This window comes from Ctenopharyngodon idella, chromosome 16, assembly GCF_019924925.1.
Source record: "Ctenopharyngodon idella isolate HZGC_01 chromosome 16, HZGC01, whole genome shotgun sequence".
In the NCBI taxonomy this organism is placed as follows: Eukaryota; Metazoa; Chordata; class Actinopteri; order Cypriniformes; family Xenocyprididae; genus Ctenopharyngodon; species Ctenopharyngodon idella.
This window is the reverse complement of record NC_067235.1, coordinates 4,463,184-4,476,118: the sequence shown is the minus strand read 5'-3', so window position 1 is coordinate 4,476,118 and position 12,935 is coordinate 4,463,184. Positions and strand designations below refer to the sequence as shown.

Below are 12,935 nucleotides of genomic sequence, written 5' to 3'. Positions count from 1 at the left end.
CGTTGGATTGTTTATTCTCTGTGATTCTTTGCTGCCTGCCCTGATCCCTGCCTGTGTACTGGACTGTGTTTGCTTGCCGCCTGCCCTGATCTCTGCCTGTGACTTGACTCCGTTTGTCTGCCGCCTGCCCTGACCATTGCCCGTCCCTGTTTATGTCTTTGCCTTTGCCTCTGTCTACTTTGGTGATTGTTCTAATAAAAGCTGCAAATGGATCCACACTCTGCCGACCCTTCATTACAGTTGTGCTGCTTCATTTGTTTAAACCTTTAAAGAACAGAAAGTTCAAAATAACAGGATTTATTTAAAATATATATATTTTGAAACATTATAAATGTCCTTACTGTCACTTTAGATGATTTTGATGCATCATTACTAAATAAAAGGATTGATTTTGGAACAAAAAAAAAAAAAAAAAAAAAAAAAGAATTTAACCCATGAAATGTCCTTTTTTTATGATTTCATTTTTCATCTCATAATTCTATTTTACCAAGAAATAAGCCTTGTTGCCATTAAACATTTGATCAAGATCCTTAGATAGGATGCTATGGTGATGTGGTAGTCAGTCTGAAATAATTTTACTTAGGAGGTAAATTCATACACACAAACACTTTCTGCTAAATCACTGATTCGGCAGCTTCAGTTTTAGACACAACCATTGAGACAAGCTGGTTAAATGTCACTGCAAAAATATCAAAGCAAGTTGCAACAGCCAAAAAAAAAAAAAAAAAAAAAACCCTTTTTCTCAGATCCATTTTCACTTTGCAATGACATTTAGACATTTTTTAGACAAGTGTACCAAATACTTTTGAGGCTGCTGTAAATACGATAGACAAATTCACAGTGGTGAGATTATAGGTAAATTAAGAACAGACAGGCCAGAATGTACCTGCTGTGTTCTGCTCATCATAAGGGCTTGACTTTTAGCCATGACAGCTCTGCCCTTTCTCTGCAGAGCATGCCAGCTCTGGATTGGCTCGGAGTCGTCTACAGCGGGGCAGGGGTGCCAGGGTCAACATCATCATTAATTTAACACTCCTCGAGGCCAAAACAGAAGTAAGAGATGTTCTGTAAAGCATCCAAACTCTGCGGGCAAAGAATTGACTGGCACCTGCTCTCACTCGCATTTGCAGCGCTTATTTAATCTACTGCTGTTATCCCTGAATGGATATTTTAATATTTAAATGAAAGCATCTGCAGAACAGCGTGGCAGGTCACAATGCGCTAAGGGGGCATGGGAGAGCCGATGAAAGGGTCGGGAAACAGGATCCGCCATCACAATGAGCACTGTAAAATTAAAGGACTGCCCTGCACTTCAGAAATTAATCAGCCGACTGCAAGTACACACAAAAGACTGAACAATTAAAAATGATATGCGTTGCTAAAGTGTCTTTTCATAGGTGAGAAGCATCTCTAGAAGCTTCCCATCATCCTAAATGGTTGACAGATTTGGCTAACTACATTCGTTTCAATTGTGCCCTTAACCCCATTGGTTCTTCTCCTTTCAAAAATGCCCAAATCCCAAATGAAAGGCTGACAATGGGATCATGCAACACTACAAGATCATATTTCCCATATGTTGGTTATCCATCCAAAATGCAAATGAGTCCCCGCTATGACCACGGAAAAAAGGGAAACTTATACACCGTTAAAAGCATGATGTTGGCATGAGTTGAGCTTTCAGGTTCAAGTATGCCAAAGCAGTCACAATCACCAAAGTGCTCAAGCACATCTGCTAATCGCCCGAGTTCCAACACAAAGAGCTTCCCTCCATCAGCGGGAACATAGTTTTCATCCTCAAGGGCATTTCCAAGAACAATTTACAGAGAAACAAAGAGGTCTAAGTCTCCTCAGATGGTTTGCAAGGACCCTTGGAGATCTTTGTTTTGAAGGAGGTCCCCCGTGAGAAGCCTGTTATCAAGGCAACACTAGCAGGTCCTTTGTTTTTAACCACACATAATCCTGGGGACTTTGAGGCCCTGTTTGCATAAACCCCAAGGAATTGCATTGCAGATGAGGATTTCATAACATTATGTGCCTCATCAGCAAAAATTAAACTAGATAGAATACGATGAAGAGAAGTTTGAGAGTGACCACATCGATTAAAAAAAACAAACAAGAATTGTCGTTTTTTTTTTTATTATTGTAGTATTTATAATACATGATTTATCAGTGCACATCATAATTTTTTTAATTGATGTGCCTCATAATCTTTAATCAAAACATCTTCCCCTCCCTCTTGCAGCGACATCTCTTTTCTTCTCTGAGGTAACACTTTATTTTGATCGCCCACTTGACTATGAGTAACTACATGTCAACTAATTCTCAGCAGAGTATTACTGTCTGCTTAATATCTGCTAACACTTTATTTTGATGCTCCCCCAACATACAAGTAACTTTTGCTAACCCTAACCCTAAATGTCAGCTTATTCTACTAACAAGAACCCTAAACTAACAGTCTACTACAGTTTACTAATGCTCTAATGAGAGTTAGCTGACATGTAGTTGACAAGTTACTGTGTGTGACTACTAAAGATTAAAATGTGATGAGATTTCTCGTCGAGGTGAAAAGCTGTCTCGTGATATTGCCATGATGGAGCGTGAGGGTGAAGTTAGGATAGAATATGCCACCGCTACGTTTACATTACGCCTACACTGTGGTTTTGCTTTTTATAGAAATAAAAACCATTTAATTCAGTTGGATAACGGTCGCTTCAATCCCATCCAGCTCATCCAACACGAGCTGCAGAGTCATACGTAGTGCAGCAGGAATCAGAGTTCACTTATCACATGACAAGAGTAAGTGACAAGATGACTGACAAGACTATGGCGGAGGATTCGTTGCACAACAGAGCCTAAGCGTCTGACAAATGCCGTATCTTGTAGAATGCATGCTCAGCACCGCCACTCCTTATTCACAGAGTATACGCGATCGCAAATTCGAAAGCGAAAGTAAAATGCGAGTGTGCATTCAAATGCGATTTCAATAACCCGCATGCAAATATCTCCCAATATGAAAGCTATCTTAGGCTGGGCTGTGTATTTGTAATCATCTCTTAGCACTGTATCATAATGAAGAATTTGGTCTCTATTCGCACTTTTAATATTGAGAGAGAGTTCTTAGATTATGGTTGTACTTATTGTTTGCACTTAATAAGACTAAGATCAAACTTATTCATTTTTATTTATACTGTTTTTATTTCTATGATCAATTTGTGGAAAGGAGTTCAGTTAGGAGGTCAAAAGTTGAAGAAGCTCATAAATCATGTACAGTTCTAAGGTCCGAAGAGACTCATATGAAATCATACAGGAGAGAAACCAGTCAGTTAAGTTTGTGGATGGTAATTCATACTCAAAGTAGAACTGAAATGACATTCATTACAAGAGGATTAGTTAAAACATTTCAAATGCACCTGCAGACTATTTTCCTAGTCATGTATATCGTCACTGAGGATCTCTTAAAAATACTGTGTAAAAATCTCATCTTGTTCTCGTGAAGTCAAACTCGTGTCTCGTCTCGTGAGCTAACCGTCTCGTCACACCCCTATAAGTTACTTGTGTTAAGTTAGCAGAATGTCTAATGTGGACCATCAAAATAAAGTGAATTGGATACGGCCCGTAGTCAGCCGGATCCGGGCCGTATCCAGATCAGTTGGAGGACCTGCGCCTAGACACGACGACAATGCCAGCCCTGAAGTGTCAGCAGAGATTGAGTCAACTAGATCATCCCCTGTGAAGGCCTCACCGACACGACAGCCAGTGGCACAGATCCTCAACAAACCGTCCCATACCGGCGTGATGAATACGATCCTCAACTAGATGGAACTGGACCAAATATTTTGACTGTTGCAACTTATGACCTGTAACACTGCCTGAATCATAATCATGCACTGTTCGCTGTTGGCCAGAGGAGAACTGGCCCCCCGACTGAGCCTGGTTTCTCCCAAGGTTTTTTTTTCCTCCATTTTCACCTGTTTGTTACCTGATGGAGTTTGGGTTCCTTGCCACTGTCGCCTTTGGCTTGCTTAGACACTTGATATTCAACAATGTTTTTGACCTGCCTGCATTGACACCATTGCATGCGAACAGAACTGAGCTGGACGATGACATCACTGTTTTCTCCAGTGCTGATACTAATGAACTAATATTGATACTAATGAACTAATTATTGATTTTTACAACCGAATGAATCAATACTGATTTTACTTAAGCTGGACAATGATGCCATTTTTTTTTTTTTTTAAGAGCTGCTGTGCAGTCAAAATTATTCACCAGTTATCACTGTAAAGCTGCTTTGACACAATCTGCATTGTAAAAAGCGCTATATAAATAAAGGTGACTTGACTTGTAACCAAAAATAAAAAATAAATAACCTGAATGACATTTACCTGCTTCACATAGATCCCAGACCTTGAAAACAGGTCCACGATCTCAGGATGGTGTCTGCTCTCCTGGTTTCCATGTCCAAGACTAAAATTTGTGTTGCTTCCCCAAGTGTACACTTCAGTAGGGTCTGCGATGAGATCAGAACAAGAACACAAGTTAATGATTGTTATCCGCTTGTTTTGATGCATTGAATACCATTTCCAGGTCCATTTCAAGTAAGAATACTATCTCAACAGCCGTTTATGAGCACTATTTATTCATCTCACACAATTTAAGCTAAGCTTTGAAAACTCATGGTGTTTACGGCATCCTGGACAACAATACTGTAATGATTCATAAAAAGATGAATCACTGTCTGTCCAACTGAGATTTCGGTATGGAGATAAAGGTTAGATTCAAGCCATTTCTGCCGTCTTACAGTGTATATTAGCACCATTTGTTGTTCGCTTTAGGGATCTGATAGAGTGTTGGACCAGGAAATGGTGACGTGTGACAAGTTTTGGTTTATTGTTTTAAGGTTTGACCAAAAATAAACTCATTTTCTCTCATTTTAAACTCTCTCTCCTTATGTCATTCCAAACCAGCATTTGAAAATGTTCCTTAGATTTCATTTTGAAAAATGTCCTTGTTGTTCTTTTCCACTGAATGAAAGTAGTCAGTGACCATAGACTGTGAAGCATCCCAAAAGAGAAAGACTGGCAGATATCATTCACACTTACACACATTCAAACTTGCAGCATAAAGACGCAAAACACCAGTTTTGACATCAATGAAACCAAACACCATTGGCGATCTGACAGGTCTCAAAGCAGGATGCCATGAAACAAGCTTGAAGATGCAAAAGTGCCATAGCACAGGGGAACATTTTATAAAATATTTATATAAAAACTAAAATCTGAGTCACTAGTCATATGAACTACTGTTATGGTGTTTTGTCGTCATTTTTGGAGCACTTGTCACTGTATGCTTTTACTGCATGAAAATATATACATACATCATAATTTCTCAAAAGATCTAACTTTGTTTTAAAAAAGAAAAAGAAAAAAAGAATCATACAGGTTTGGAACAATACGAGGATAAATAAATAAGAACAGAATTTTAATTTTAAGGTTTTAGTGTTATAAATACTATATTAACACTGATACAATCATAAATATTAAAGGATTAGTTCACTTTCAAATAAAAATTACCCCAAGCTTTACTCACCCTCCAGCCATCCTAAGTGTTTATGACTTTCTTCTTTCTGATGAACACAATCAAGAGTTTTATTAATAAATATCCTGATGAGTCCAAGCTTTATAATGGCAGTGAACAGGACCAACGAGTATGAATGGATGGATGCACTTTCTTCAGCTCATTCACTGCTATTATAAAGCTTGGACGTGTCGGGATATTTATTAATAAAACTCTGATTGTGTTCATCAGAAAGAAGAATGTCATATACACTTAGGATGGCCTGAGGGTGAGTAAAGTTTGGGTAATTTTCATTTTAAAGTGAACTAATCCTTTAAGAAGGACATTAACCCATTGTCATTACCAGTGTTTCTGAAGACAACATGAGCTGGGCGGTCCTTCATAGTGAGGTCTAGGACAGAAAGTCCCTCCTTGTCCTGAATGGACAGCACTCCACCATGCTGGAACACAAAGATACATGGACCAATGAAAGACAACAATGCAAACCAATAAACCAATAGAACAGGGAGGAAAAGATAAAGCAGCTCCAGTGACTCACGTTTCACAGTCCACTGGATTTCAAAATCTGCAGTAGTTTTCCAATCACCAAGGCCAATTAGTTAGGCATCATTTGCTCATTTTGAGATTACTGGCCTAAAACTATAATACCAACTTAGCCAAATGAACAAAAGTGTTATAATAGTTGTGTGACAGTACCAGAATTGACCAGCTTTGGATGGAAATGTACATTTTCTGTTTTCGGTTCACATTTTAAAAGGTGAAGCGTGCAACTGCAATTTCATTTTTGCAATTTTGTGCATCATTTAACTTCATTACATTGCTTTAAAATGTATATTGGCATTATACTGGCCATCGGTCACCCTTCTCTCTATAATACTGGCATTGGTTAATGGAAAACTCATATTAATGAACCAGTTCTCACCTTGATGAGCGTCATAAGGCAGTGAATTTGCCCATAGAAGGCGCTGCGATGCAGTGCGGTCCACCCTGACTCCTTGTCCTTTGCCAGCAGGTCGGCGCGTTTACAGTCCAGGAGCCATTGAAGCAGGTCACGCTTACCCAGAGAGGCAGCGAGGTGCACAGGTGTGCGTCCAAACTCATCCCGCAGGGTAGCTGCATTGTGACAGTGGACAGACAGGTAGCCCCGCAGACTCCCCTCTGAACCGCTGGTCAAAGCGGCTATCACTTCCTCAGCGTGCCTTACAGAACGGCACTTTGGTGTGCAGTCTGGGATTCCCAGACTCATTTTAGCTTTCCTCAAGCTGAGTCACAACCCCAGAGTTATCCAAAACACCCACAAGCTTGTGCTTAAATGTCTCAAACGTTCTAGCAATCAATTTATCAAACAACTGCAATACATTAAGGAAAACAAAATGAAAAAAAGAAAACAGGGGATATGTTCAGCGTTGCTGTGAATTTAGGGCGCTAGAATTGTGCATGTGTTGAGGTTCCACGGCACCCTAGCGGCCCCAGAGAGAAGATCTACCTCATCTCAGTCCACCATGTCAGCAACACATTTGACAAAACCTTTGCAACAATCATTAGCATCAAAGAAAATACACATTTTTCTGTACAAAATCATACAAATATATTCCAGTTGACTCAAAAATAAGTTAACTTGTAATCTGTGTATCGTATTTTACAAAAGGCAAATCCTTCAGCTCTTTGTACTGTCCATTCAAAGAGTCCATCAACTTTGAGGGGAAAGACTCCTTCCCCCCAAAACTCTTCACCATTTAAGCCTCCATAATTGCAAAAGGTGCCTGAAAAGAGAGATTAATATCAACTTCATATCCCACAACAATCCCACAAAAACTGAAATTAAGCTGCACATCATACTAATGGTTGAACGACCTCGGATTAATCACCGTTATGTGATTACAGTCGAGTCAACTAATCGCTGATGACGCCATTAAAAAAAAACAAAAGAGATGGGAATGCTTTGCAACATGCCACTATTTGCAACTAGAGGCTAAAGTTTGTGAACAAACTCTGATGTTGGCTTGAGAAGCACGACCCTCGAGCCGAGACTCAAACTCGAGTCCCCCTTTGCCCAGCTGCGGCATTTGACAGAACGCTGCCCACAAGGCTATTGTTCCGATATAAAAGCTTATTTTTATCAGTTATTTTGTCTGTGTGTCGTTATATCGTTCTAAATCAGATACAGATAAAGTAGCACAGTAAGATTACATTTATTTGAATGCATTAGTGAGAGAGCAATTGTGTGTGTGGATTAATCCTACCTGTCTGTGCAGCATCTCTCTACTAATTGTCAAGCTGTGGGTTTTAGGTACTTCAAAAACAGAAAGAAATATATGCTAAGCTATTTTATTGCTAAATCAGGACAGCGTTGACAGTAAGTTTCTGCGCTCCTGAATGTTTCTGTTTGCGTGCGATCTGCTCATGATGTGCAAGCTATACTGTATGTGTGAGTGTTACAATGTAGCAGCACATTAGTTTAGAACTTACCTGTACAACAAACTGTTTAAAACGTTCACCCAATCAATATTAGCGATATTGTTTTTTTGATGGCGACTTAAGCATTAAAGACGACTAGTCTGTGCAACCCCTACATATTACAAAGCACTTCTGTTGTGCCTTTATTCCTGACTAAACACCCTTTGAAAATGTATTTTTAAAATAATCAGTTTAGTTCTGATTCAAATATGTAAAAAAAAAAATAAAATAAAAAAATTATACATAATATAAGTGGGTGTTTAGCAATTATGGACACTTTTGGACTGTAGATTTTTAAAAATTCAGCACTCCTTTAAAAAGAAACTTGCTTTTAAACTCACTAGTTTGTCTACAAACAATATCCAACATTGGACTTTGTTGCAATTATAGTAATAAAATTTACTAATTATTAATAATTTGATGGTCATACTTTAAGATTAGGTCTGGTCTTATATTAAAAAAAAAAAAAAAAACTATACAAAATAGGCATTAGAAAAGCAGTTAAAAAACGATGACAGAATTATGCAAAGTTTTCATATCTTTTCATGTGACCTTCATAAAACAAACAAAAAAAAAAGTTAAATCTGTTAACTAATAATAAACATATTTGAAAAAAAGTGTATATAGTTGAAGAAACAGCCCAGCGTTATCAAGTGCCACACTTGGCAGAGCAGTAGTTTGACACCTCCCAAACACCTCCATCTGCTAAATATGGCTTCAGCCTTCAGTCTTACTGCATCAGTTTCTGTATATTTAATGATAGCCTTGTGATCCTAAATCCAAAACTCAATACTTTAAACTATTAAAACGCACATAATTGAACAAATAAGCCAACTGAACCCGTTTGTTTACACTTGGGAGACTGCAAACCTCTCACTCACTCCATGTAATGTCAGTCAGGGACAATCAAGCTACACACTCATCAAGCTTTAATATATCGTGGAATTAATTAACGTATTAAAGCACGAACAGATCGAGTATATAAATAATGAGTGACAATAGATCTGTCACAAAGCCTCTGTTGAGTCACTGACACATCATCATCATTTTCATCAACCATATTGGGCTGAACTATATACTGAAAGACTGCCAGATTACAAGACACTGCGCGAATATCTGTCGCTCACCTGACGCTAGATGAAAGAAAAGGCCATGTTTGTGTTTTCCCCTATGCGGCAGATCCAGAGAAACATCTTTAAAGGAAAGCTTGGTGTTTTGCAGTAAATATGTTGCAGCAGAGTTAGTCGGTTAAGTAAGATCTAGAGGTGGAGGCACACAAGAGTAAAGCGAATTCTGATTGGCCCATTAGACATGAATCCTTACATTTCATTGGACAATTCAACTTGCAGCCTTGTATCGTTATTTGTCATTGGACGGTTCGGCATGTAAAAGCCTTAACAGCTTATAACCAGTCTTGTGACACAAACATAAGCCTTATTTTAATGGAGGCAATCAAGTTATTTATAATATGCATCCATGGCTTGTTAGACGGACTCCACTTGCTAGTGACATAGGGCAAGGGAGTCCCCTCTCTTGCGTCAGCGCTGTGGGGGCGGGGCTTATGGGGCATACCTTCCACATAAGTCACATGACTATATATTTTAATACGTCGACCACAAAGATAATTGGTGTCCTTTTAAGAAGGAAATCTTTCTCTTTCAATTGTTTTAATTCTTCCTTGCATGACGTTGTGGGGGCACCACTGATTTCCATATGTAAAAAAAAAAAAATAAGTAAATAAATAAATAAAATAATAATAATAATTAATAAAAATTAAAAATATGGAAGTCAATGGTGCCTCACAAGTCTTTGGTTACTGACATTCTTCAGAATATCTTCAGCAGAACAGAGAAATTTACACAGGTTTGGAACAACGTGAGGGTGAGTAAATGATGACAGAATTTTCCTTTTTGGGTGAACTATCCCTTTAAATACATAAAGTATACCGTTATGACACCTTGTATTCACAGAGTTTATTTGTTTTGTCAAAACAATATTTAGTTATTTAAATTAACGTACTCGTGTGTTTACATTGTTTTATACCACGAATGTATTTTATTTACTTGTACATTCCCCTAAAAGAATGTACCACTCGGAAACTTTGGTAACGTGTCATGTGTGGTCCTTGACGCCCCCTGTATGCGTATAATGGTACAGTCCGGTGAATAGCGCTCAGTGTAGATTCAGGGAGCGGCGGGGGAGAATCATTTACAGCGAGAAGAGCGGCGGGACAGATATGCCGAGCCCCGATTATTTCCCAAGAAACACGGCAAAAACCACGTTTATAGGTTTGTGGATCTACTGTGTCTTTTTAACATATCAAGACCTTTAATAACAATTCGGTATTGTTTTGGACAGGATTCGCTCGTAGGATTGGGCAGTACTTTTGGTGAAACTCATGAAAAGAAACATTTGGAACTTGGTAAAGAAGAGACGATATAAACGTGCGGTTTTGATGCACAATAAATAAACGCCTCTTTGCTCTTTTGCTTTCTACTGCAACTGAGGAGTTAAGGAGCTCATCTTGAACGAAAGAACAAAGAAAGATGTGAGACTTTACGTGAAACAGTCGTTTGAGAAGCGCGAGCGCGTTCCTTTAATCTCTGTGGAGAGAATTACTTTCCCGCCGTTTGATTTATATCGCTTCAAAATGTCCTATGTTGGATTATTGCGTTTGCTTCAACTTCAGAGAAAACAAAAGAGCATGTGTAACCTGACTCTCTGTTTTTTACTCGTCCTGACGTGTTCCAGCTCATCTTTATCGTTATGTCCTGCCCATTGCTCGTGCGAAAGCACAGTTGTGAACTGTGTTAGCCAAAACTTGAGCTCCATCCCACAGCCCCTTCCAGAAAACGTCACCACACTTAACCTCAGTGGAAACAATATAAGGAATCTGAACAATGAATCTTTCCCTAGGACTTTGGAACATTTAACACACCTTTATGTGTCTGGAAGCCAAGTGGAGAATTTGGACTCCATGGTGTTTAAAAACTTGCCAAATCTGCATTTACTTGACCTCAGCAACAACAGGATTTCTGAGTTTAACATCGAGGCTTTACCTCAAGACAACAAGATTGAGGTTCTAAACCTCAGTAAATCCTTATTCAATCACTCCTACATAGGTGTGTTTGCAGATCTTTTCAGACGCAGCCTACCTAAGGTTTCCCATCTTGATTTGTCCAATAATGATCTAATGTTCCTTCCAGAGGACATATTCACAGATTTGTCAAACCTAACTGTTTTGGATATGAGGAACAACACCCTTGTTTCATTCGCTAATGAAACGTTTTGGAATCGGGCACTTAAAGAGTTGGACTTAAGAGACAACGCGTTGAAAGTCCTGCCAAACATGACCCTGGCGGGGCTCAGTTTGATCCCTGATTTGCGCGTCAGTCTTGCAGGAAACCCCTGGCGCTGTGATTGCGACATTGAGGACATGTTGATTTGGTTGGAGAGATATGACTTTGTGGTGGACAGATTAAACCTGACCTGTTCTGACCCAACAGAACTGAAAAATGCCACACTTTTACACCTAGAACATTCACAGCTCCCGTGCTGGAGCAACGCTGAAGATGTGGAGCGGGCTCTGGAGCCCTCGTATGTGTTTTTGGGGATGGTTCTTGCCCTCATTGGGGTCATTTTCCTTCTGGTCCTTTACCTTAACAGGAAAGGGATCAAGAAGTGGATGTACAATATCCGTGACGCGTGCAGAGATCATATGGAGGGATACCATTACAGATACGAGATCAACTCAGACCCACGGCTAGCCAGCCTCAGCCTCAACTCCGATGTGTGACGAGACGCGTTTGGAAACCTGGCTTGCACAACTGGCACGCAATGATCTGACTCTAGCTTTGCATGAATACATATAACTGTAGAGGTTTGCTGTGACATGCATCCTTTTCTGTCAGATAGGACAGTAACTGGATTCTGCCAGGATCAACCCTGTTATGCTCGCCTTCAGCTCATTCAAATATGCTGGTGTGTTGCTATAATGTTGTCCAGTGATGCATGAATCAAGAACATCAAGTACGTACATTTAGAATTCATTTTCCCAGTTTTTTTTTTATACAATGTATGGGACTGTGGATAGGTTTGTCTTTTCTGATGAAATCCGAAATTCTGATTACAGAGTAACCGTTTCTCTTGCAAAATGCCTGAACAAACTGATTGTTTAATGTTATTTTTATAGCTTATTTCGTTTCTTCTGCAAAAATACTGCCATGCATGTATCTAAGTATTTTTTCATTGATGTAAAATTATGGCAATATCCACTTTTTTATGATGAGATATTTGGTTTTATATTTACATTTATTGACTGCTCATAGATCAACTCTTTTCTTGGGATGCCCTGTTGAATTAAAGGTCTTGCACTGATCTTTTCTCTCCAGTCCAGTGATTTTAGGTTCAGAAAGGTGTGTAAAGCAAATGAGACTTTATTACTACTACAAGACTGATTGTAGGTCTGTCACATATACCCAGTTTCACACTCTGGAAGACTGTGTTAAAGTATTTTCAAAGCTTTTTATCATCCTTCAGGCTGCGAGGATAGACCACAGTAAAACAGGACCTTACACCTACTCAAGGTGCCAAAGCTGCAAAGATTTGCATAACAATCAAAAACATCTGTTTGTGAGACGCCTGCCTATTCTTGCATAATAATAAAATGACAAACATCAGAGACATTCATGCAACAGTAAACATGCCTGATAATTTCCAGAAACAGAACTAATAGCCAGCATTTATTAGCTTGTTATTTGTGATGTTTATGCTTGTAAAGCACTGCACATGAGTTAGCATGAAATTAAAATGGACGACTTAATGCACATACCCTGGTCTTGTTGGGCATGTTATTCTGAGGGGGGACAAAAGTAATTTTTGTCTTCATTTTTATCAGTGTA

The 12,935-nt window shown here is 39.0% G+C and overlaps 2 protein-coding genes across 2 annotated transcripts in view; one reads left to right on the top strand and one right to left on the bottom strand.

Moving 5' to 3' along the window:
• The window catches only part of ibtk (inhibitor of Bruton agammaglobulinemia tyrosine kinase), a 42,194-nt gene extending 32,859 nt beyond the window's left edge, over positions 1 to 9,335 (bottom strand). The window contains exons 1-4 of the mRNA XM_051866086.1: positions 9,162 to 9,335; positions 6,500 to 7,340; positions 5,921 to 6,017; positions 4,386 to 4,510 (exon numbers count right to left, since the gene is read on the bottom strand). Coding sequence (XP_051722046.1) covers positions 4,386 to 4,510; positions 5,921 to 6,017; positions 6,500 to 6,823 — 546 coding nt within the window. The 5' untranslated portion in view covers positions 6,824 to 7,340; positions 9,162 to 9,335. The remainder of the gene's footprint in view (positions 1 to 4,385; positions 4,511 to 5,920; positions 6,018 to 6,499; positions 7,341 to 9,161) is intronic.
• Positions 9,336 to 10,160: 825 nt separating this feature from the next.
• Positions 10,161 to 12,411, top strand: tpbgb (trophoblast glycoprotein b). The gene is made up of 2 exons (XM_051866094.1): positions 10,161 to 10,322; positions 10,393 to 12,411. Exon 2 carries the CDS (start codon positions 10,685 to 10,687, stop codon positions 11,828 to 11,830), a length of 1,146 nt encoding a protein of 381 aa, XP_051722054.1. The 5' UTR covers positions 10,161 to 10,322; positions 10,393 to 10,684; the 3' UTR covers positions 11,831 to 12,411.
• Positions 12,412 to 12,935: the final 524 nt, after the last annotated feature.

What these genes read in the sequence shown, in the direction of transcription:
- tpbgb (XM_051866094.1), top strand. Translation starts at nt 10,685, where the DNA reads ATGTCCTATGTTGGATTATTGCGTTTGCTTCAACTTCAGAGAAAACAA.